Consider the following 24,911-nt stretch of genomic DNA (forward strand, 5'->3'; position numbering starts at 1 on the left):
TTCTTGGTGCTTGGGGGGGGGGGTCAACAGTGGGAGGGCTTCTAATGTCCTGGCCCCACTGGTGGACCTCCTGATGGCACCTGGTATTTTTGGCCACTGTGTGACACAGAGTGTTGGACTGGATGGGCCTTTGGCCTGATCCAACATTGGGGTCTCTTATGTTCTTATAAGAGGGAATTGGATAAGCATATGGAGCAGAGGTCCATCAGTGGCTATTAGCCACAAGGTATAGATAGGGGCTCTGGGGCAAGTGATGCTCTGTCTTCTTGGTGCTTGGGGGGGGTCAACAGTTGGAGGGCTCCTAGTGTCCCGGCCCCACTGCTGGACCTCCTGATGGCACCTGGTATTTTTGGCCACTGTGTGACACAGAGTGTTGGACTAGATGGGCCTTTGGCCTGATCCAACATTGGCGTCTCTTATGTTCTTATGTTTATGTTAACTCTCTCAGCCCCACCTGCCTCACAAGGTGCCTTTTGAGGGGAGAGGAAAGGAAGGCGATTGGAAGCCGCTTTGAGACTCCTTAAGGCAGAAAAAAGTGGGGTAAAAAAACCTTCTTCTTCTGGACTTGACAGACCTTTGATGAGAGCCAGCTGGGCTCTTCTTACATTCCTCTTCCATCCTTTCTACAGTTACATTTTCTCTTGTTCAGCCCTGTTTGAGAAATGTGTCCAAAATCATTCTGGATCCGCATCGTTTCCTTGCGTTCGGAAAATCAGTTGTCAGGTCTCCGGTGAGAAATATCAGCTCCGTCTCCGGAAGATGCATCGACTTGTTTCTTGCGGGGCTTTTATGATTATTTCTGCAGATGGCACATCCAGGTATCGTGCAGCGGGCCTTCCAGCAGCGGCTCTGCAGGCTCGGGCTTGTGCTGACGTTTGTGAGTGGGACTTAAATTCGCGGGGAGGAGGAGACCCCATGGGGATGGCACGCACACACCCGGACACTGGTGCACACAGCCCTGCTTTGAACAATTTCCTCAAGTGCTGCTGCTGTCGCCCTTTTGGCCAAAATGAAGGCCGAGGCGCGGTTCCCACATGCAGGAGTCCTTCCGGCTGCAGACGGAGGGGGTTGCCTTTTGGAGTGTCGTCCACTGACGTCAAGCGCTCCCTGCAACAAGCCCCCCCCCCCAAGCCTTCTGGAGGGGTTTGACCCACCTCAGTTCTCTCTGCTTCTCATCCTCCTGACAGGTGTGAACCAGACCTGAACTGGAAGCTCCCAGTCTCCTGTGCCTGCAGTTATCTGAAGCATCTGCTCTCTGGCCCGTAACTATAGTGGGGCTTCCTTAAAGGGCCAGCCCCCTTCCTTAAAGGCTCCCCTGCATCTTCCCAAAAGCGTTCAAAGGGATCCTTTAAATGCTTTTGAGAAGAAGCAGGAGGTGGCGCGCGCCAGCTGATCGGCAGGCCACGTGCTCCTGGCTGATCAGCTGAAGGGCCCTTTAATAAATCCTGCAGGGGGGGAGGGAGAGGGGCACATGTCGCCCCCCCTTCCTTACAGCAAGTCATGGCATCCCCACCAGAAAAGCGTTTGCCCCACAAGCCACAAACTCCTGGCAATGGGCCTGCAAATCTCTGGGTCGGAGGCCGCCCTGGATTGCTCGCGTAATCAGAAGCTGTAGGCAGACTGACCTTTCAGCACCGAGAGGTGGCAGATGGGAGTTCCGAGGGCCTAGGCACGTGCAGGGGGCTGCAAGGAGTGCAGAGGCATCTCCGCCACGGGCTTCTTTTGTGTGTCGGGCAGGAGCTGTAAGCAGCTGATGTAAAGGTAAAGGTTCCCTTGCTCGAAAGCCAGTCGAATCTGACTCTAGGGCTGCGGTGCTCATCTCCATTTCAAAGCCGAAGAGCCGGTGCTGTCCGAAGACGTTTCCGTGGTCATGTGGCCGGCATGACTAAACACCAAGGTGCACAGAACGCTGTTACCTTCTCACCGAAGCGGTACCTATTTATCTACTTGCAGTTTCTTGCTTTCGAACTGCTAGGTTGGCAGGAGAAGCAGCTGATTTAGGGTGACCCAATAGAGTTTGCAAGGTAAGAGGTGAACAGAGGGGGTTTGCCCGTGTCTGCCTCTGCGTAACAACCCTGGGCTTCCTCGGTGGTCTCCCATCCAAGTACTAACTAAGTACCACCCAAGATCTGAGGAGATCGGGCTTGCCGGGGCCATGCAGGTCAAAGCAAGAGACTAACAGAGGTGGGTTTGCCCTTGCCTGCCTCTGCATAGTGACCCTGGACTCCCTTGGCGGTCTCCCATCCAAGGACTAACCAGGTTTAAGCCAGGCTGCAAGAGAAGTCAGCCCAGGATCAGCTGTGCCCGTGGGGAGCAGACTGTTTCCCGCAGGCACAGCTTTCGGCGTGCAATTTCCCCCCCACACTTTTTTCTTCTTCTCGGGTCTACTGGACCTTGAAAAAACTGGGATTTCTGAAAAATCCCAGATCCAAATGCCACACCAGTATTGGAGTCCAGGAATTTTTGGGAATCCAAACATTTTTTTCCTGTTCAGTATACCCAAGGGGTCATTTCGTAGAAAAAGAGGTGCAGGAGCTCATTAGCATAACTCATTAGCATAACTTATTTGCATAGGCCACATGTGCAGATCCGTCCTCGCAGAGGAGGGAGAGCTTGTACCTGTAGGCAGGCTGGGGAGGGGGGGCTCTGCAACTTACCTGGCTGCTTCTTGCTCCTCGTGGCCCAACTGAGGGCTGCTGGGAGCAGGGGGCGGGGCTTGTTGCATGTGCCCTGCCCCCTGGGCTCCTTTTTTTTTTTTAACCAGAACATTTTATTCGTATTCAACCATAAAGTATAACAGCAAACAGCAAAAGTTATAGAAATCCACTTATCCTACCAATGCAATCAAATATACAATCAAAGAGAGGTTCCACGGAACAAAGCCATAAAGGTCATAGAAACATTAACCCAATAGCAACAACTTATACTTCGCATTGTAAATAGTTTTCCAGTCAAAATCATCAAAAGTGAGTTTTTCGATGATGGGATACCATTTCCCAACAGGACTAAGTATTTCACAGGCCCCCTGGGCTCCTTACTGCCGGAGCTCCGCTCCCATGCGCTCCCGCAGGAAATGACCCCTGATACCCAAGGCGGGGGGATGAGGAAAAAATTGCATACCCCTAATGGCTAACCTTTGAGACTATCTTCATGTGAAAACGGGTACCCTTGATATAAATGATGTGACAAAATGGTTCTGTGGCAGAGGATGAAGCTCCGGCAGCCGGCAGGTCGGCTTGCATTACAGCTGGATTTGCAGAAGTTTCCTGTTCACTCTTAACATTTTGGTTACAAACGTGCTGCCCCTCATGCATTCTTATCTCCAAAATTCTGTACGTTCAGGTAAAGATACTGTGAGATCACTCCATCGGCTGCCTTTGGTGATATTTGTTCCGGTGTTTGGTGGGTTAAATGAAGCACGTCCCAAAGCAACTGATCCTCAGGTGGCACATTTGGGAGTGAGACCTGCAGAAGCGTCTTATGCAAAGTCATTAAGCCCCTGGGCACCCGTGGGAGACTGAGCATTGGTTCTCCTGCACGTTGGACAAGTTTTAGCAATGTACTTTGTGGTAAAAAGTCCTCACTATACAGATAAAGTGATGGCCTAACAGACCTCACAAGAATGTTGTGACAAAGCTCTTCTTTACATGTGCTGCAAGAAAATCCAAAGCGACGGGGACTCACAAGCAACGAAAACGAGAGAGCAGAAGAGCCCTTCCTCTGGCCTCCTGTGCGGAATCTGTTACCAGGGATATGGAGGGAGGAGATACAGTCCCAAAAGGGCCCTCATTCCCTCCGCCCCTCCCTCTGTCACTGTTCCAAAGGAACCTGTGTCATTTGAAGCTCAGGTTGCCAACTGGCCAGGAGGGAAATACCAAGTCCTTTTGTTTCACTCGTTTATTTAAAACATTTATTAGACGCCTTTGTTCCATGCAGAACTTAATAACTTTGTTATGGACCTTTAATGACTAGCAGGGGTCATTTCGTAGAAAAAGAGGTGCAGGAGCTCATTAACACAACTCATTAGCATAACTTATTTGCATATGCCCCACCCCATGACATCACCGGAAGTGTGTCAGAAGGCGACACCCACCACTCAGGCTCCACTGGACTGTTTTGGATTGCTAGCGATTGGGGGGGGGGGACGTGCAGATCTGCCCTCGCAGAGGAGGGAGAGCTTGTACCTGAATACAACTTGGTCGTAAAGGTGCCATTTGACTGTTTGGACCGGGGGCTGGGGGGGCTCTGCAACTTACCTGGCTGCTTCTTGCTCTGACTGAGGGCTGCTGGGAGCAGGGGGTGGGGCTTGTTGCATGTGTCCGCCCCCTGGGCTCTTTACTGCCGGAGCTCCGCTCCTGTGTGCTCCTGCAGGAAATGACCCCTGTTGACTAGAGAGAAAGGGGTAAATAAAAATTTGCACAGCAGGGAGCCAGTTAGCATCCCCTGGTAACTGTTTCAGATCCAGCTCACGCGGAAGGGACCGGATGAAAAGCTGGCAGGGCAGCTCACCCAGAGGGCCAGGTCTTGAGCCTCTTGTTCTGCTATCGCTCCGTCCGGCATCCGGATGATCGCAAGTTGCAGCCCTCGGTCACGCAGGCTGGACCCATTCCACGAAACGTGGGGAGGGCGTCATTATGCCGCAGGGCTTGGGGCCCCACCCACCCACCCGCCTTCACAGTGGCCTTCATCCGGTGCCGTTGTCATTGACATTAAAACCTCACAGATGCCAACTCTGGTATGCAGGTCTGACCTGTTGAGGGGAGGCCCAGGAAAGAGGGAGGGACATCCATTGCCCTAGCTAAAAGCCTGGCGGAAGAGCTCCGTCTTGCAGGCCCCGCAGAACTGTAAAAGGTCCTGCAGGGCCCTGATCTCCTCCGGGAGCTCATTCCAACAGGCCCTAGTCAAGGCAAGGCAGATGTCCCTGGGGCCAGGAACCACAAGAAGATGTTGATTGGCAGATCATAAAGCCCTTCGGAGCTCATAGAGGGAGAGGCGGTCTCGCAGATATGTCGGTCCCTGGCCGTAGAGGGCTTTAAAGGTCAGCACCAACACCTTCAAATGGATCCGGTACTCAATAGGCAGCCAGTGCAGTTTGCGCAGCACCGGGCAGGTGTGGGACCGCACAGGCAACAACATGAGTACCCGTGCTGCTGTATTCTGCACCAGCTACAGTTTCTGGAGCAGAATCAAGGGCAGCCCCACATAGAGAGAATTACAATAGTCTTATCTGGAAGTGACCACTGCACTGTAGCCAGATCCCGGGGAGTGAGATATGGGGCCAACTGCCTGATCTGTCTCAGATGGAAGAAGGCAGACCTGGCAGTGGCGGCGACCTGGGCCTCCATAGAGAGGGAGGCATCCAGGAACAGCCCCAGGCTCTTTACCCTCGATATCGGGACCGTTGGAGCCCCGTCGAAGGCTGAAAGCCCGATTCCCGATCCCAGTCCCCAACGACCTCCGTCTTCGATGGATTCAATTTCAGTCTGCTGTGTTGTAACCAACCAGCCACGGCTTGTAATGCCTTGTCCAGATTTTCTGGGGCAGAGTCCGGGTGGCCGTCCATCAGTAAATAGAGCTGAGTGTCGTCTGCGTATCGGTGACACCCCAGCCCATACCTCCGGGTGATCTGGGCGAGGGGGCGCATGTGGATATTAAACAGCATTGCGGAGAGAATCGACCCCTGCGGCACACCACATTCTAGCAGATGTCACTGAGATAATTTCCCCCCCCCAAGCGCCACCCTCTGTCCCCGACCTTGGAGAAAGGAGGTCAGCCACTGCAAGGCAAGCCCCCTTATCCCCACATCGGCGAGGCAGTGGGTCAACAGATCATAGTCAACCATATCGAACGCCGCTGACAGATCAAGGAGTATCAGCAGTGCCGATCCACCTCGATCCAGGTGTCTCCGAAGGTCATCCACTAAGGCGACCGACACTGTCTCCGTCCCATTGGCAGGGCGAAAACCGGACTGGAAGGGATCCAGGATATTAGGATCCTCCAGGAAAGCCTGGAGCTGTGTTGCTACTGCCTTCTCCACCACCTTACCCAGGAATGGTAGATTAGACACTGGGCGGTAGTTTGTAAGGGCCATAGGGTCCAAAAAAGTTCTTTTTAGGAGGGGGTAGACTATAGCCTCCTTCAATCCCTCTGGGAAGGTTCCCATTGATAGGGACAGATTGATAATCTCCCTCAGAGGGGTCCGCACCTCATCGCCGCAGGCTTTCACCAGCCACGATGGGCAAGGGTCAAGGAGGAGTGGAGTGGGCTTCACAGCCGCCAGGGCCCTGTCAACTTCTTCCTGGGTGGAGCAGACTGAAAGGGTCCACCCAGAAGACGGCCAAGGGGCTTCCAGTTCATGTCGGACGGGACATCCCACGTCATCACAGATGCCTACGCCGGCAAGGAGTACATCATCCAGGTCGCGGCCAAGGACAACGAAATCGGCACATGGAGCGATTGGAGCGTGGCTGTGCATGCCACTCCCTGGACAGAGGAGCCCAAGCACCTCACCACCGAAGCCCAAGGAACAGGTGAGGAGCGGGCCTGAGGCAGGGCCTGAAAGGGAGGGTTGGGACCGAGCGGCTGGGCATTGAGACCTGGGAGGCTACCGCAGCCCTGCCCAGCTGCCTCCCCTGGCTGAGGAACTGGGCTGCCCCAGGGTGGGGGTGGGGGGCTTCCAGTGGAAGGGGGAGTAGAGAATGCTGCTGGGGAGGTTGACATGGGGCCACTGTTCCCTCTAAGCTGAGTGAGTGTGGGCCGGCTCACAGTTTTTTAGCCTCCGGCTCACCCATTTTGGTCTCCGCTCAGGAAGGATGGGGCTCCCGAGCAAACTAACTGATGCAGCGGCCAAATCGCTCGCTCACAACTTTAGTGCCAGTAGCTCACAAAGTAGGATTTTTGCTCACAAGACTCCACAGCTTAGAAGGAACATTGCATGGGACCCGAGCAATTCAGAGCCCCCTCCCCTGGCCCGCTCTGCACGCCGAGTGTGGGGAAGCCCGAGTTCAGAACTAGGGAATATAAGGACAGGGGTGAGGAGGGCAGGTGGGTCAGAAGGTATTTAATTTCAGTCTGTTGCCGCTCGCCCAGGAACCCAGCCAGGGTTCCCTCCAAGCTGAGTTAGTGTGAGCTAGCTCACAGTTTTTTTAGCCTCCCGCTCACACAGTTTTGTCTCAGCTCAGGAAAGATGGGGCTCCAGAGCAAACTAATTTATACAGTCGCCAAACCGCTCGCTCACAACTTTAATGCCAGCAGCTCACAAAGTAGGATTTTTGCTCACAAGAGTCCACGGCTTAGAGGGAACAACCTCCCGAGCTCTTTACCAGTGTTCCTTCTAAGCTGCGTCAGCGTGAACCAGCTCACAGTCTTTTCGCCTCCGGCTCACACATTTCTCTCTTCGCTCAGGAAGGAGGGCTCCAGAGCAAACTAATTGATGCAGCAGCCAAATCGCTCGCTCACAACTTTAATGCCAGTCGCTCGCAGAGTAGAATTTTTGCTCACCAGATTCCACCACTTAGAGGGAACATTGGACCCAGCACGGTTGGAAGTATGGCTTAGGACTAGGCAGATCTGGGTAGAGAGCTCCCCTCCGCATGAGTGCCCTCAGGCCAGGCTCTTTCTCTCAGCCCGGCCTTCCTCGCAGGGCTGTTGAGAGGATAGACTGGAAGAGGGACGAACCGTGGTTGCCACTGTGAGCAACTTGGAGGCAAGGTGGGAGACCAACATGCTGGCTAGGCAGACAGGCAGTGCCTGGGCTTGACGAGAGCCTGATAGGGCAAGGCTTCCGAGGGGTGCCAAGCCTGGTGTGGGTGAGGCCCTGGACTCAGCACCCGGGATACTGAGCAGTTTGTTGTGGATACTGAGTAACGAGTGACAGTTAGAGCCAGTTGGGGAGACCCTGGGGTCCTGTTGTTGTTGTTCAGTCACACAGTCGAGTCCGACTCTTCGCGACCCCATGGACCAGATCACGCCAGGCCTTCCTGTCTTCCACCGTCCTTCCTGAGGGACCCCTTTTTCCTCCGGGAGACCAGGGTAACCCCCACCCTTCCTGGGGCTTGTAGGGAGCCACAGGGTGTCACTTTCGTTGGGGGGACTACGAGGGGAGGAACTGGGCCTCATTCAGGTGGTGCTCAGCGCCAGGCAGGCGTGACTTGTAGAGTGGTTCGCCCAGTTCAGCGCAGGCAGGATGGTCACCCTGACCCCATTTGCAGCTCAGGCCTCTCCTGGTGGGACCCCAGCTGACCTCCGCGCCAGAGTTCCTGTGTCCCATCCCCGTGGGCTCCTTGCCTCAGCAACCCGAGATGGGCAGTGATTGCAAGCAGTGTTCCCTCTACGCTGAGTTAGGGTGAGCTAGCTCACAGTTTCTTAGCCTCCGGCTCACACATTGTTGTCTTCGCTCTGGAAGGATATGGGGCTCCAGAGCAAACTAACTGATGCAGGAGCCAAATCGCTCGCTCACAATGTTAATGCCAGGAGCTCACAAAGTAGGATTTTTGCTCACAAGACTCCACAGCTTGGAGGGAACATGGATTGTGATGGATACTTCCCCAGACTCACAACACTGAAAATAAATCAGCCGGTATCATCATGTCCCTGTATAAATCTATGGCGTGGCCTCATTGGGAATGTTGTGTACAGTTCTGGTCACCGCACCTCAAAAAAGACATGATAGCCTTGGAAAAGGTGCAGAGAAGGGCGACGAAAATGTTGGGGAGATGGAACACCTTCTCTGTGAAGAAAGGTTAAAGACGTCAGGGCTCTTTAGCTTGGGGAAAGGACGACTGAGGGGTGACATGACAGCGGTTTACAAAATTATGCATGGGATAGAGAAGGCAGAGAAAGAAGCCCTTTTCTCCCTTTCTCACAATACAAGAACTCGTGGGCACTCAACGAATTTAATGTGGAGTCACCTTAGAACAGATAAAAGGAAGTCCTTCTTCACCCAAAAAGGAATTAACAGGTGGAATTCACTGCGGCAGGAAGTGGTGGCAGCTACAAGCATGGATGGCTTCAAGAGGGGGTTGGATAAATGTATGGAGCAGAGGTCCATCAGTGGCTATTATAGATGGAACATTCTGTCTGGGGCAGTGATGCTGTGTTCTTGGAGAGCCAGTTTGGTGTCGTGGCTAAGTGTGCGGACTCTTAATCTGGGAGAACCGGGTTTGATTCCCCACTCCTCCTCCACTAGCACCTGGCTGGATGTCCTTGGGCAAGCCGTAGTTCTGATAAGAGCCGTTCTTGAAAAAGAGAGCAGTTTCTGTCAAGAGTTCTCTCGGCTCCACCTACCTCACAGGGTGTCTGTTGTGGGGAGGGGAAGGGAAAAGGAGATTGTGAGCCGCTCTGAGACACCTTTGGGTGGTGAAGGGCGGGATATAAATCCGACCTCTTCTTCTCTTCTTGGTGCTTGAGGGGGGGCAACAGTGGGAGGGCTTCTGGAGTTCTGGCCCCACTGACGGACCTCCTGATGTTACCTGGTTTTGGGGCACTGGGTGACACAGAGTGTTGGATGGGATGGGCCACTGGCCTGATCCAGCATGGCTTCTCTTATGCCTGAGGCAGTGATGCTCTGTATTCCTGGTGCCTGGGGGGGGGGCAACAGTGGGAGGGCTTCTGGAGTTCTGGCTCTGATGACGGACCTCCTGATGTTACCTGAGTCTTGGCCATTGTGTGGCACAGAGTGTTGGACTGGAGGGGCCATTGGCCTGATCCAACATGGCTTCCCTTAGGCTCTCCTGAGACTCTGCTGTACCTCTGAATCCCGGATGGTGGGGGCAGACAAGGAAAAGGCAGGCACCCCGCCCTGCACACCAGCTTCCCACAGTAGCTGAGCTGTGGGCTCGATGGCTGCTTGGTCTGAGCCCCCAGTGCGAGGCCTGATGTACACCGTGCCGGCCACGTAGACCTTTTTGCCCCGGGGCAGGCGGACGGCGCCTCAAAGGCTCGTGAGAACGCACCCATTCCCAGCCAGCCAGCCAGAGCAGCCGGCACTTTGACGCGCTCAGATAAAGCACTCTCCGTGTCGCCGCCTGCAGCAGCACAACGGGGAGCCTGTTAGCGAGGAAAGCCGCAAAGTTAACAACACTCTGCTTCTAGGAAGGAGCTGGGCCCGCGTCCAAGTGCATAATGCGCTATCAGCCTCCGGCTTCCCAGAAGGAGGCGTGCTGTGGCCAGGCCGGTCCCATCCGCTGGCACCATGGAGCTCGGTGGCCTGGGAAATCAAGCAGCGACGGCGTCCACTACTAGGAAAGGACTGGGAAGCGCGCCAAAGCCCCCCCGGGGGTTTCTGGCCACACGCACGCGAGGGCGTTTGCAAAGGGACCGGGTTGATAGGCACCTCGGGCACGGCGCTGGAGTCAGTCCTTGGCAGCGGCTGCACGGATAGCGACCCGATCGGAAACGGCAGAGCCTGAAAAGAGAGAGGCGGCGTTTCAGGTCAGACCGGCTCTCCAGCCAGGCCCGTGGCCCATGCCCCGAGAGGCGAGATGCCCGCCAAGGAGGCTCTGTGGCAGCGCAGTGTCCTTGTCGGAGTGGCAGGCTGGGGGCCAGGAGACCCAGCGCCCGATCTCCCCTCGCCAGGATGCTTGGGAGGGGGGGGGTATTTTTATGTATTTATATATTGGTTAGATGTCTCTCTCGTCCTCCCGCCGAAGCAGCTCAGGGCGGCTTACAACAATGATAAATCCAGCATAAATACATACATAAATACATAAAAGGTTAGGCTGAACGTGTGTGTGTGTGATTGGTCAAAGGTTGCCACCTCTGGGTTCGGGAAGTTCCTGGAGACTTGGGGGGGGTGGCAGCCCGGGGAAGACAGGACCTCGGTGGGATTGAATGCCCGAGAGTCCACCCTCGAGAGCGGCCATTCTCTTCAGGGGAACTGACCTCTGCCGTCTGGAGATCAGTTCTCATTCTGGGAGATCGTCTGCAGGCCCCACCTGGAGGCTGGCAACCTTACCCGGGAAACATCTGGGCTGAGTGCAGATTCAAACCTGGGTCTCTTAGGAATAGCCTGACACTCTAACCACGACGCCCTGCTGGCTCGAAGCAGACGGCTGCCTGTGAAACTAAGCTAGGGGTCGACAGCATCCAGGTGGATCCCGGAGGTCTGGAATGACAATTGATTTCCAGATTACAGAGACCAGTCCCCCTGGAGAAAAGGGGCTGCTTTGGAGGGGGGGCTCCATGGCATGGTGCCACGCTGAGATCCCCAAACCACGCCCTCACTTGGATCCATCCCCCAGAGCACTAGGAATTTCGCAGTCCAGAGTTGGCAACACGAGACGCAGCTCCACGGATCAAAATTCCCCATTAATGCTAACACAGTTCTTCTGAGAGGCTGACAAATTCTCCAGCGGCCAGTAGTCTAGCGACAAGACCTTTTTTGTGGTCCAATGCTGCCCTCTGCTGGCCACTTGACCTAACAGGCAACTGAAGGGTGCAACTGGTTTCTTAAGGCTTGCGGTCCTAAATCCTGTTGCCTTACTGGAGGCCTTTGGGCCTTTCCAAATGACCAGAGAGGCCTAGACTACTTCCAGCATCAGAAGCCCCTGGGCGTAATGAAAATTAAAAAATGGTGGCAGTTGAAGTCAAAATAAGGCACCCAGAAAAAAGTGAAACATAATTAAACGCTTGTTTGTTTGTTTATTATTTATTTAGTTATTTAGTCCAACAGGGGTGTGCCTATAAGAACAAGCTGAGAAACTTAATCAGATGCCAAAAAGTTTCAATGCTCCCTGAAGCATCCCCACCCCACCCCGAGAACTGTGTTTGTGACTCTACCAGGGCAGTTTGCAAGTTGTGGTGTTTCCCCTCCTCAGCCTCCCGTCCCTGTTCCACACTTTTCTTCCACTCCTCCCCATATTCTTGTGTTCTGTGTTTCATGCATTTGCTCATTCTGTTTCTGTGCTGCTTCTCCATACATTCTGCTCAAAGCTGTCTGCAAAGTCAAACGTGATAAGAGCATGTTCCGCAGGGCCTGTAAGACGGAGCTCTTCCACCAGGCTTTCGATTAGGGGCCGCCTTAAATACCAAAAAGTGACCCTGTGCCCTGGCTTTACCACCTTCAGCCTGTCTCGCCGCACAAATTAGTCGATCACACTGAGCCGATAGGAGAATACCATCAGGACTACCAACTGAGTAGTGGTATACTTTAATCTAGGAATCTCTGCTCTTGCACTTTACTTGAGTATTGTTCCGGCACTTTAGGAAAATGGTTAACGGACTGTTTATGTTTTCATGTATGATTTTAACTGTATTTTATATGTGCATTTTTATGTCAGCCGCCCTGAGCCTGCCTTGAGCGGTGAGGGCGGGGTATTAATCGAACTAATAAATAAACCAACGCTATAAAAGTTATAACAGTTCACAAGCTAATAAAAGCCCGGTGAGGAATATGCCTCTGACTGCCCCGTGGTGCTTTGGCATACCATCGTGTGCATCTGATCCCTTGTGGTGTGCCCTCTTCAGCATTTCTTGTGTTACAACACAAAGAAGATCTCCCTTGTTGGGGACTGAAATATACTGGATTCGAGACGCGTATAGTGATCAGCTCATGGTTTATTAGTGATTTCAGCTTAACTCTAAGACAACTCTAGCAGGGCCAGAGCCCTGCTTATAGGCATGCAAAACACCCCACCCCACACATACCCACTCCCCGTGATAGGCTATTTACAAAACATTACTACTTGATTGGTTTACTCCAGAGTCCTGGTCGGCTATTGTTCTTGTGCTCCAAGCTCAGCCAGTCTCTAGGATGATTCTATCAGGGATGATTCAATCCCAATACATAACAGGGACCTTTTGAGATATTTGTTGTGCAGGCACAGAAAGTGCCGTTGGGCCAAGTCCCCGCCTTCTGGAGACTCCGTCTTCATGGCGTCCTGCTACATCACAGCCCAGCTGTGCCTCTCAGCATCCACACAGAACATCACGTTTTTTCTTACCTTCTTCCCCACACCCCTGGAGGTCGGAGGAGGCGCAGGCTCAAGGGAGGACTCCTGGCCCCCACCAGTGGGCCTGCGTGTGAGTTGCTCAGCCGTCCCAGGGAGCTGCAGGGGATGTCGGGAGGTGTTTCTGTTCTGCTTCAGGGTATCCCAGTGTTCCTTGCCGATTCTGACTTGCCACACCCCTATGTGGTGGAACTGTATTGGTTTTGGTCTCTGGGAGGCTGGCCAAGGAAACGGCTGACCCATGTAAGAACCGGAGAACAGGGAGAGGAGCATCTCGGAGGAATGACATTCCGTCGTGTGGCTTTCGGAGTTGGGTGAACTCGCCCTCAAAGTGCACCGAGCGCTGGAGAACCATCTCTTCAAGCAGCTTCGGCTCCCTGGAGTGCCGATGAGGTAGGACTCTTCCCCTTCTTGCTTACACTGCATTATTTGAGGGTTTGATCCAAAGGGGGGTTGTTCCATGTGTGGATGATGACTTCTGCTCACGGAACAGCTTGATTGTTGCACAAGGAAAGGAAAGGAAAACCTAAATTTGAATTTCTGCTCTTGCAGTAGATTGGGCAGCCTCATATGGCATCTGTTGCACGAACCACGGTGTTAGAACACCGCAGAACCAGCCCATTATTGCACTGCATGAATTCTTGCACCCGCTGCATACCTTGGGTGGAGCAGTGCTAGTCACTACCTTGCAGAGTGAACAATGAAAATATCTTGCTATCTTGCTTGTGCCAGAGGCTCTTTGGATCCAGACCATCATAAATTGTACCGATCCTTCTAGAGCGTATGGTCTAACATGTTCCTTCCCCCCCTTTTTTTATTCTGCAGACAATCACCGGGTTTGTGAGTCTTGGTTTCCCTAACCGTGTTGAGACTGACAATGGTTCCCACTTTCTCACCTAACCGTGTTGAGACTGACAATGGTTCCCACTTTCTCACCATTTGCCTGATCTATTGATGACCCAGTGACCGACCACGAGGAATTCTTCCTAATGTCCATGCGAGACTCATCTGCAGGCTTTAAAGCACTGAAGTTCTCTGAAGCGGAAAATCCCACAATGCTCTTCTGTCCTTTATCCCTTCCTGACCCCCTGACCTGGGGAAGAGGAGACGTCTCTCGGAATATTGCCACCGTGCTGGCTTGCATTGGAATCCCTCTGGCGTTCATTGGGGCTGTACCATATCCCCTGAAAATGTGGCTCCTGGGCCTCGCTGGATGGAGCAAAGAATGACTCAGATGCCGCCTGAGCCTGCCACAGAATGTTTTTGACTCCGGCAGCTGGATCTCAAAACTGGATGTTATTCCTTTGCCACATAGAATGGGGTGGCTGAGCAAAAAATCTGTGCATCATGCCTCATTCGACACAAGTCTGAGTCTCTTGGGACCTGCTGGAGAGAATATTACCGGGGGGGGGGGCATCACCATGAATTGCCCTTCAGTGCTTGAAGCTCACCCAGGGGTGTCCTAAGAACCCTTTTTCGATGGAAGGCCTTATTGCTATGGAACCACATGATGGCCGCGAAGAAATGCATTTTTTCTTTGGAGGTCTGAAATGAGCCAAGCCTTCACTCTGAGTTTTAAAAGGGTTCTCTCTCTCTCTCTCTCTCTCTCTCTCTCTCTCTGTGGGCAGAGAACAGGCAGGAAGTGGGGAAGTCAGTTCAATTGCTCTCCAGACTTACCTCAGCCCAACTTCACAAAAATGCTAATAAGTCTAGACAGTGGGATGGCCAAGCTCCCGCCCCCCTTCAAGCAGGGAACAGAGATTTGGAGGTGTTAATTACAATAGGATTCTGGAGATTTCAGGAAAAGCTTCTCTGACCTGGCCTGACGTGGTCAGTGGGTGGGGAAAAGAGAGGTGATAAAACTCAGGGGAGCAAGGAGGAAGGTCTCTTTTGCGCTGAGTTCATCAGAGCAGGCAGAACTCTTAACTCGGGTCTAGAGGAGGAGGCCATTAGCCGTGTGCTGGCCTGGACAGCTGAAGGAAGCTTCAAGGTAATGGATAGTCTGTAGAGATACGTAACTTCCTAAGCTAAGGAGCATGTGCTAAACATCTGATGGGGCGTTTATAGAGAAAGGGACACAGGAATTGCATTTTACCCATTTCTATTGAATCCCTTGCTCAATCTGGTGCTGTGCTAAAAGTATGCTTGTGAACATTTTCTTTTTAATAAATACTCTATAACGTTTGGTGCTGGTGGTGGTTCTCTGTACCACATAGACCTCCACTATCTTGGACACACTATTGTAAAAAGAATGCCAGGGGAAAGGCAGGAAGTTGGCAAGTGGCTATTCCTCCAGGGTCGCACAAGGCAGCAAATGGTCCCCGTGATGGGTGACCAGACGCTGGGCAGCGGGAGACACAGAGGCAAGGCCTCAGAACTGGGAAGGGAAGCTGGGAGCCCTGGCCCTCCCAGGGGGTAATCCTTACAAAGGTCAGGTGGTGGCAGCAGGTTACCCAAGAGAGAAATGAAAGCCTCTCCAGGTGTTGGGAAAACCTTTGAGAGCAAGGTGGATCGGGGCCTGGAGTCTGTTTCTCAAGGCACGGGGGGGGGGGGCAGAATATTTTCTGTGCCACTTCCTATTTTCTCCCCAGTGGTGGCACTTAGAGAACAACTTTTCCACAATTGCCCGAGGAAATGTTACCCCGCAGTACCGAGAGATCCATTGGTGGATGTGCTGATTCCACTGCCTGCCAAGCACCAGCCACGATACTCACCCTCTGCCACAGCCGATTCCACAACTGCTGGACGTGGCCCAGGGTTTGCCCCCCCCCTTCTCCTTTAAGACTGCGTGACCACATCCTGGCAGCCATCCTGGATCCGCGAAAGAGGGCATACGGGACCCGTACGTATTAGATTCACTAGATAAGCTTGCAGGTTTTCTTGGTTTGGCACTCCCTCTTTGTACTGAGCGCCTTCTCACTGATGTTTTGTTCCTGCCGTCTTTCAGGGAAAGGCTCTGACGCCCGCCTCAGGAGTGTGGAGGAAAGACTCTCAGAAGTCCTGAAGAGGCTTAAACGCCTGGAAACGCTCATGGAGATTGACTCTGTGCCCGGCAACACCACAGCCAAGGAGGCACCTACCTACCCCCCTTCCCCCTTCTTCTCTCTGATTTCTCGGAGAGCCAGTTTGGTGTTGTGGTTAAGTGCGCGGACTCCAGTCTGGGAGAACCGGGTTTGATTCCCCGCTCCTCTACTCGCAGCTGCTGGATGACCTTGGGCAAGCCGTAGTTCTGACAAGAGCTGTTCTCTCAAGGACAGTTTCTGTCAAGAGCTCTCTCAGCCCCACCTACCTCACAGGCAATGTTCCCTCTCAGCTGTGGAGCCCTGTGAGCAAAAATTCCACTTTGTGAGCTCCTGGCATTAAAGTTGTGAGCCAGCGATTTGGCTACATAAATTAGTTTGCTCTGGAGCCATCCTTCCTGAGCTAAGTCAAAAATGTGTGAGCCGGAGGCTAAAAAAAACTGTGAGCTAGCTCGCACTAACTCAGCTTAGGGGGAACACTGCTCACAGGGTGTCTGTTGTGGGGAGCAGTGTTCCCTCTAAGCTGAGTTAGTGTGAGCTAGCTCACAGGTTTTTTAGCCTCCGGCTCACACTTTTTTTGTCTCAGCTCAGGGAGGATGGCTCCAGAGCAAACTGATTTGTGCAGCAGCCAAATCACTCGCTCACAACTTTAATGCAAGTTGCTCACAAGGAAGAATTTTTGCTCACAAGACTGCACAGCTGAGAGGGAGCCCTGGTGGGGAGGGGAAGGGGAAGTAGTTTGTAAGCCGCTCTGAGACTCCGAGTGAAGGGCGGGGTATAAATCCAGTCTCCTCCTCCTCCTCCAGCCTCCCCCTTTCTCCAACTTAGCCCCTCCCCTCAGAACCCGGCTGCCCAGCTGGGTCAGACAAAGAGGCACCCCTTCTCCAGAGTCCCGTTTCCCCCAGTGGCCGGCCGGCCAGATGTAGTAGTCCTTCCCTTGCTGCTTGGAGGCAGTAGTCCTTCCCTTGCTGCTTGCCCCCTCTCCCAACAACTCGTCTTCAGAGGTACACTGCGCCTGAGCCTTGAGGTTCTATTCCATAGTCGTAGCCCACATCCAGTCCGCCTGCTGTTCATGTGTGTAAGAATGCTTTGGAAACTGTTTTGACCCCTTTTTATTTTTGGCAGTCTCATTTAATGTTGAATTAAAAAAGCAAATCTGCATATTTTTAAAAAAAAAAGTGGGCATATAATATTTGTTCATGTCTTGCGGCTCTCAAACATCTGACATTTATTCTGTGTGGCTCTTACGCTGAGCAAGGTTGACCAACCCCTGCTCCATTTGTGTCTCCCCCCCCCCAAATGCTTGAACATCGTAAAGCCTGCCATAAGAAAGCGCCACCCATTTGAAAGGCGAATCCACAATGGGAAATAAGGATGCCCGGCCTGCTTGGTACCTTCTGTGCCCCTGACCCAAACATTGGGCTTGGCCAATGGGTGCCGGGGGGGCGGGGAGGGATAACCAGCCCCCATGCCCCCCTCCCTCCCCCCAACCCCTCTGAGACGGCTGGGAAACTGGACTGCCCCATGGAGAATCCCGAGCCTTTTCAAGTGTTCGCTAGAAGCTGTCCCAGTTGGCAGCAGAGGAGAGGATCCAAAGCCACAGTTTTAAATGACACGCAGAAAGGGTATCGGCCAGATATTAGGAAACACTTTTTCATGGCCAGAGTTGTTCAGAGATGAAATCCGCTGCCCAGGGAGGTGGTGAGCTCCCCTTCACTGGCAGCTTTCAAGAAGAGGCTGAATATTTCTCAGGGATGCTTTAGGCTGGTCCTGCGTTGGGCAGGGGGTTGGACTAGATGGTCTCTGTATGGCCCCTTCCAACTCGTATGATCCTGTGATTCTCTAAGAGGGAGTGTTGATGAGCCCAAGGTCTTCTGCATCTCCTGTGCCTCCCCCGGTGGATCGGGCCCACCCTGGCCCACCGAGAGAACTGGGCAGAGAAGCAGAGAGGACTTCTTCCACCCCAGGAGGAGCCCCGGGGGTGTGGGATCCTCTGGTCCCAGGGCTGTGCCAGAAAGATTCGGGAGAGCCAGAGCCACTGCAGACCTCTGGGGTTCCGCCCCGGCGTCTGGTGTTCCATTTTTTTAAATATCTATATATATATATAAGCTTTATTGTATTTAATACAAATACATTCGTAACCGATGTCAATTACAAGCATAGCGAAAAAGCACTAACATTCGCCTTGTACAGACATCCTTGGAGCCTATAACAAAGAACAATTGCAGACATACATGTCTTATAACATAAAACAGTTGATGCAACAAATAGCAAAAAACAGTTATGGAATTTGTAACATAGAACAGTTATTGATATAGTAATACAACCAGGGCTATTTTTGTAGAAAAAGCCCAGCAGGAACTCATTAGCATAATAGGCCACACCCAACAGTAGAAACTCATTAGCATATTGGGCCACACCCCTGACAGCAAAACAGTATTAATATACAATATTAATCGCTTCAAGAATATGTTCCGATTCCTTATGTGAAGCGAAGTATTCAAGAACCAGAAACCAAATTTTAACAAAATTCAAGTTATACCGATCGGAATCTCCTGGTGACATAGAATCTGCTAGCTTGTCCATTATGCAATATTCCTGGATTTTCAAAAACAAATCAGATATAGTGGGTCTTTTGTCATTCTTCCAAAATCTAGCTATAACTGCACGGGCAGCTGCACAGAGTATTAGTTGAAGCATATGACTAAGTCGTATAGCTTTTGGCCAGTGATTTAGTATTAAAGGTTCCATTTCCATCGGGATCTCTAGATTAGTTATGTCGTAAATTTGTTTTACAACCGATTTCCAAAAGTTTCTTATAACACGACAGTCCCACCAGCAATGTCTATAGGTGCCTAGTTCTTGGCATCCTCTCCCGCAGTATGGTGAGGCACCTTTTTCAATATAGCTCAGTTTTTGAGGGGTTAAATACCACCTAGTGATTACCTTGAGGTATTGAGTGCGAATGTATATGCTTTTCGTCTGGTGTTCCATTCGGGGGGAGGGGGACAGATCCCCTCCATGCCACTGGGGGTCTTGGACAATGAGCAAGTCTGGTTCCAGACCCGTAACCAGTTGGTGGGGGCGGGAAGTGCAGTCAAGACGCAGCCGACGTATGGCTACCCTTCACGGGGTTTTCAAGGCAAGAGACATTGGGAGTGGTTGGCCGTGGCCTGACTCTGCGTAGGGACCCTGGACTTCCTGGGTAGTCTCCCAGCCACGTACTAACCCGGGCTGAGCTTCTGAGATCTGACGAGATGTGGCTGGGCTGTCCAGGCCAGGGCACAAGCTTCTTAGTCCTGGAAAGCTGATCTATGCTTGCAGTGGAAAAGAACCAGAGTCCAGGAGCACCGGAAAGACTAGCACAGTTTGTGGCAGGGGAGGAGCTTTCGGGAGTCACCGCTCACTTCTTCGGGTACAGCTAGAACGTGAGTCCATCTGTCCTTCTATCTTGGAGAGTGGAGTGATTTCAGAAGCCGAATGACATTTGCAGGCGAATGACAATAGTAGGCGCGATTGGATTAGGTGTGATCTGCAGAGGGGTAGCAGGCATGGAGAACTCAGCATTGGTAATGAGACAGGAAACCTAGGTCTCGATTCAGTCCAAGTGGATGCATTGTCTTGAGCTTTGTTATCAGTTGCAATTCAGCAGTCTTTTGCAAGCGTGTGGGGAGAATTGTGCAGCATCAAGGGCGCATTCAGAGCCAACACACAGGCCATGAGCAAATCACCTGTGGCTCCCCCCCCCTTCGTACCACAAAGCAGCCACCATTGCAGCTGGGGGGATCTTCCACCAGCTCCTCCCACCTTTCCCCTATAATCAAACATTAGAGAATCTCACAGCTATGACTCTGTAATGTGATATTAAAAACATAACCCAGTGCAGCACTGTGATCTCCATGGTGACTGAAGGGAACCTCCACGTTCAGCAAGAGTCAGCCGCTGAATCCCAGAGCCAGGAGGCAATAGCAGGGGAAGGCCTTGGCCCCTATGCCCTGTTCTTGGACCTCCAGAGGAACTGGTTGGCTGCTGTGTAAGATAAGATGCCGGACTAGATGGACCCTCAGTGGTCTGATCCAGCAGGGCTCTTCTGATGTTCTTCTCAGGGGAAAGCCTTGGCCTCTCTGCCCTGTGGTTGGCCCTCCAGAGGAACTGGCTGGCCACTATGTGAGACGGGATGCTGGACTAGAGGGACCCTCAGTGGTCTGCTCTTGGCCTCTCTGCTCTGTTGTTGGCCCTCCAGAGGATCTGGTTGGCCGCTGCATAAGACAGGATGATGGACTAGATGGACTTTTGTTCTGATACAACCCGGGCTCGTCTGATGTTCTTCTCGGGGGAAGACCTCAGCCTCTATGCCCTGCTGTTGGCCCTCCAGAGGATCTGGTTGGCCCCTGTGGGAGATAGGATGCTGGACTAGATGGACCCTCACTGGTCTGATCCAGCAGGGCTCTCCCGGTGTTCTTATGAAGGCCTCAGCCTCTATGCCCTGTTTTTGGCCCTCCAGAGGCTGGCCGCTGTGTGAGACAGGACGCTGGACAAGACAGACCCAGTCACTGGTCTGATTCTGCAGGAATCTTCTGATGTTCTTCTCAGGGGAAGGCCTCGGCCTCTGTGTCCTGTTTTTTGCCCTCCAGAGGAACTGGCTGACCACTGTGTGAGACAGGATGCTGGACTAGATGGACTTTTGTTCTGATCCAACCCGGGCTCTTCTGATGTTCTTCTCGGGGGAAGACCTCAGCCTCTATGCCCTGCTGTTGGCCCTCCAGAGGATCTGGTTGGCCCCTGTGGGAGATAGGATGCTGGACTAGATGGACCCTCACTGGTCTGATCCAGCAGGGCTCTTCTGATGTTCTTAATTCATATTTGAGATTCTGAATGAATCTTCAGGTGAACTTTTCCAGAGGCCCCTTAATCTTAAAAGTATGGACCCGGAGTCCTTGGGGGAGGAATTCTCCAGTGTCCATGGAGCACTTTTACTGCGATCCCTAAGCTGTAGTATCAGGGATGTGCAGAGCCATTGCACGTTAAAAACAAATTCTCTGGTGTTCAAGGACATGGGGGGGGTGAGAATAAATTGGGGCGGGGAAAGGGTCGTCCCCAACCCGATTCCCCCTCAATATTTCTCTCAAAAGTCGGAAGGAGGCCTTGCCCGACCCAACCGCCCTTTGCTTCTCTCTTGTCTTTCAGCGGCACTGGCAAGCACCCACTTCATCTCTGCAGGAGCCCTGGGACAGTTTCAAGGTAAACATAAAATGGGGAGGGGGGGCACAAGGGTGAATTGCCAGTTTCACTGAATTCCCCCCCCCCTTGCAAACTGTGGCAGGACTCAGTAGCCAGTTCCTCTGGAGGTCCAAAACAGGGCAGAGAGGCCGAGGCCTTCCCCTGATAAGAACATCAGAAGAGCCCTGCTGGGTCAGACCAGGGAGGGTCCCTCTAGTCCAGCCTCCTGTCTCACACAGTGGCCAACCAGTTCCTCTGGAGGGCCAGACCAACAGGGCACAGAGGCTGAGGCCTTCCCCTGGTGTTTCCTTCCTGCACTGGGATTCAGAGGATGACTGCCTCTGAATGTGGAGGTCCCAGTCAGTCACCAGGGCTAGTAGCCACTGATAGACCTCTCCTCCATCAATCTATCCAGAGGTGAGGCCTGACTCATAACTGCTTCTACAGAACAAGGCTCGGTTAGTCTCAAAGACGCCACTTGATTTCCGGTTCGCTTTGAGTGATACCCGTGCCAGAGTTGAGGCCAGTAAAGAAGCAACAGGAAAAGATTTGGGGACGATAAAAGGAGAAATGGAGCAGATTATATCAGGGAATTGGAGTTGGGGGGAAGGTTGGACGGAGCAAAGGTGAGGGGGAGAGACACCTTGTCCCTAACAGAGCTCACTGGAGCCCACACAGAAGCACACCAGTCTTTCTAGTGAAGTGGGGGAGCTCACCCACCTCCCTCAGCAGCCGATTCCACTGCTGAACTACTCTGAATGCAAAAAAAATAAGTTTTTCCTAAGATCCAGCCAGTACCTTTCCACCCATAATTTAAACCCATTCTTGCGAGTCCTCTCCTCTGCTGCCCACAGGAACAGCTCCCTGCCCTCCTCTGAGTGACAGCCCTTTAAAAAAGACTCCAAGAGAGCCATCCTGTCCCCCTTCAACCTCCTCTTCTCCAGACTGAACATCCCCAAGAAGTCCCTCAGCCTTTCCTCACAGGGCTTGGTCTCCAGGCCCCCGATCATCCTTGTTGCTCTTCTCTGCACTCACTCCGTGCTGTCCTTATCTTTTTGAAGTGAGGCCTCCAGAACTGCACACAAGACTCTAGGTGTGGCCTGACCAATGCAATGTGCAGTGGGACCATGACATCTTGTGGTTTGGATGTTATGCCTCTGTTGATATAGCCCAAGATTGCATTAGCCTTTTCTGCCACAGCATCACACTGACTGCTCATATGTAGCTTACAGTCCACCCATACTCCAAGATCTTGTTCTTGCACATGCTACCCAGAAGTAGGTCTCCCATCCAATAGGCATGCTTCTCATTTTTGTTACACAGGTGTAGCACTCTGCACTTATCCTTGTTAAACTGTATCTTGTCCACATCTGCACGCATTTCCAGTGTGTTCTGAGCTCGTTGAATTCTATATCTGCTGGTGTGTTGGTTACTCCTCCCTATTTGGTGTTATCTGCAAATTTAATCCCTCCACCCCCTCATCAGATCATTTATTAAAATATTGGAAAGTACCGGGCCCAGAACCCAGTCCTGCGGCACCCCACTAGACACCCCCGTCCATTCAGAGGAAATGCCATGGACAACTCCTCTTTGAGTGCGGTTCTCCAAATTATATCAGGGAATTGGAGTTGGGGGGAGGGTTGGACGGAGCAAAGGTGAGGGCGAGAGACACCTTGTCCCTAACAGAGCTCATTGTAGCCCACACAGAAACACACCAGTCTTTCTAGAGAAGTGGGGGAGCTCACCCACCTCCCTCAGCAGCCGATTCCACTGCTGAACTACTCTGACTGCAAAAAAAATAAGTTTTTCCTAAGATCCAGCCAGTACCTTTCCACCCATAATTTAAACGAGTCCTCTCCTCTGCTGCCCACAGGAACAGCTCCCTGCCCTCCTCTGAGTGACAGCCCTTTAAAAAAGACTCCAAGAGAGCCATCCTGTCCCCCTTCAACCTCCTCTTCTCCAGACTGAACATCCCCAAGAAGTCCCTCAGCCTTTCCTCACAGGGCTTGGTCTCCAGGCCCCCGATCATCCTTGTTGCTCTTCTCTGCACTCACTCCGTGCTGTCCTTATCTTTTTGAAGTGAGGCCTCCAGAACTGCACACAAGACTCCAGGTGTGGCCTGACCTATGCAATGTACAGTGGGACCATGACACCTTGTGGTTTGGATGTTATGCCTCTGTTGATATAGCCCAAGATTGCATTAGCCTTTTCTGCCACAGCATCACACTGACTGCTCATATGTAGCTTACAGTCCACCCATACTCCAAGATCTTGTTCTTGCACATGCTACCCAGAAGTAGGTCTCCCATCCAATAGGCATGCTTCTCATTTTTGTTACACAGGTGTAGCACTCTGCACTTATCCTTGTTAAACTGTATCTTGTCCACATCTGCACGCATTTCCAGTGTGTTCTGAGCTCGTTGAATTCTGTATCCGCTGGTGTGTTGGTTACTCCTCCCTATTTGGTGTTATCTGCAAATTTAATCCCTCCACCCCCTCATCAGATCATTTATTAAAATATTGAAAAGTACCGGGCCCAGAACCCAGTCCTGCGGCACCCCACTAGACACCCCCCTCCATTCAGATGAAATGCCATGGACAACTACTCTTTGAGTGCGGTTCTCCAACCAGTTCCCTGTTCACCTAACAGTCCTAGAGTCCAGTCCACAGTCCTCTAGTTTACCCATCAGAACATCCTGGGGAACCCTGCCCAACGCTTTACTGAAATCCAAGTGAACAACGTTGACAGCGTTCCCACGATCCAGTAGATCCGTCACTCGATCAAAGCAGGAGACGAGGTTGGTCTGGCAGGACCAGTTGGGGACAAATCCATGCTGACTTCCTCGGATCACCAGATTGTCCTTCAGATACTCGCAAATTGACCCTGTATAGAAATATTGATTTCTAAAAGCCTCCTGCCTTCTCCTGTTCTGTCTTCTGATAACAGGCTGTGCCTTATTTCCTGTTACCAGCCAAATGGTGGGCCCCATGGCCTCAATTGCCATGCCATAAACCCACATTCTTCACACTTCCATGCTAGAAGCTAGACTGTGAGGCACCCCACTAGGCCCACATGCAAGAAGTCACGTAGCCGATGGAGAAGCTGGAGTTTGGGGCCATGTGACTGCAGGCGTGGTCTCAAGCTCTTTTTCAAGAACAGCTCTTATCAGAACTACGGCTTGCCCAAGGTCATCCAGCCAGGTGCAAGTGGAGGAGTGGGGAATCAAACCCGGTTCTCCCAGATTAGAGTCCACACACTTCAGCACTACACCAAACTGGCTGAAATACAGGAGGCAGTTAGAACCACCCTCTCTGCTAATTGCAGTGATCGGCTAGAAGTCGTATTCTTCTGATCTCCCAGCCTGGAAAGTCTACTGTATACCTGCCTTGGAGATCTGCTCTTATTCCCCGCAGCCCAGACTGACAGCTGGGGGAGGGGTGCAGTCGGCTTCTTTCTCCCCTTGCCCCAAAGTGAGAACGCTCCTAGCACGTGTAACAGCCAAGTGACAGCCACGTGGGCACCTTATTCCCTTCCGTGCCACAGGGTGAGGTTTGGTTTTTTTTAGTCTTCCATGATAATTTTCTGCCCCGAAGCATTCCTCCCCTTCTCAAACCAAGCTGATTACATTTTGCAGTATCGCTGCAGTTAAAATGGCAACTGACACATGACACGTGAAACCACTTTGCACTGAATCAGAGCGCTGGTCTGTCAAAGTCGGCACTG

General features: G+C 52.3%; 1 protein-coding gene across 1 annotated transcript in view; it reads left to right on the top strand.

Moving 5' to 3' along the window:
• LOC107123429 (ciliary neurotrophic factor receptor subunit alpha-like) overlaps positions 1–24,911 on the top strand; it is a 206,428-nt gene that overhangs the window by 177,648 nt on the left and 3,869 nt on the right. Inside the window, exons 8-10 of the mRNA XM_015426676.1 lie at positions 6,353–6,530; positions 15,895–16,076; positions 21,155–21,208. Of these exons, the coding sequence (XP_015282162.1) occupies positions 6,353–6,530; positions 15,895–16,076; positions 21,155–21,208 (414 nt within the window). The remainder of the gene's footprint in view (positions 1–6,352; positions 6,531–15,894; positions 16,077–21,154; positions 21,209–24,911) is intronic.

The sequence above is a fragment of the Gekko japonicus genome, unplaced genomic scaffold, assembly GCF_001447785.1.
Source record: "Gekko japonicus isolate JY-2015 unplaced genomic scaffold, Gekko_japonicus_V1.1 scaffold2437, whole genome shotgun sequence".
Classification (NCBI taxonomy): Eukaryota; Metazoa; Chordata; class Lepidosauria; order Squamata; family Gekkonidae; genus Gekko; species Gekko japonicus.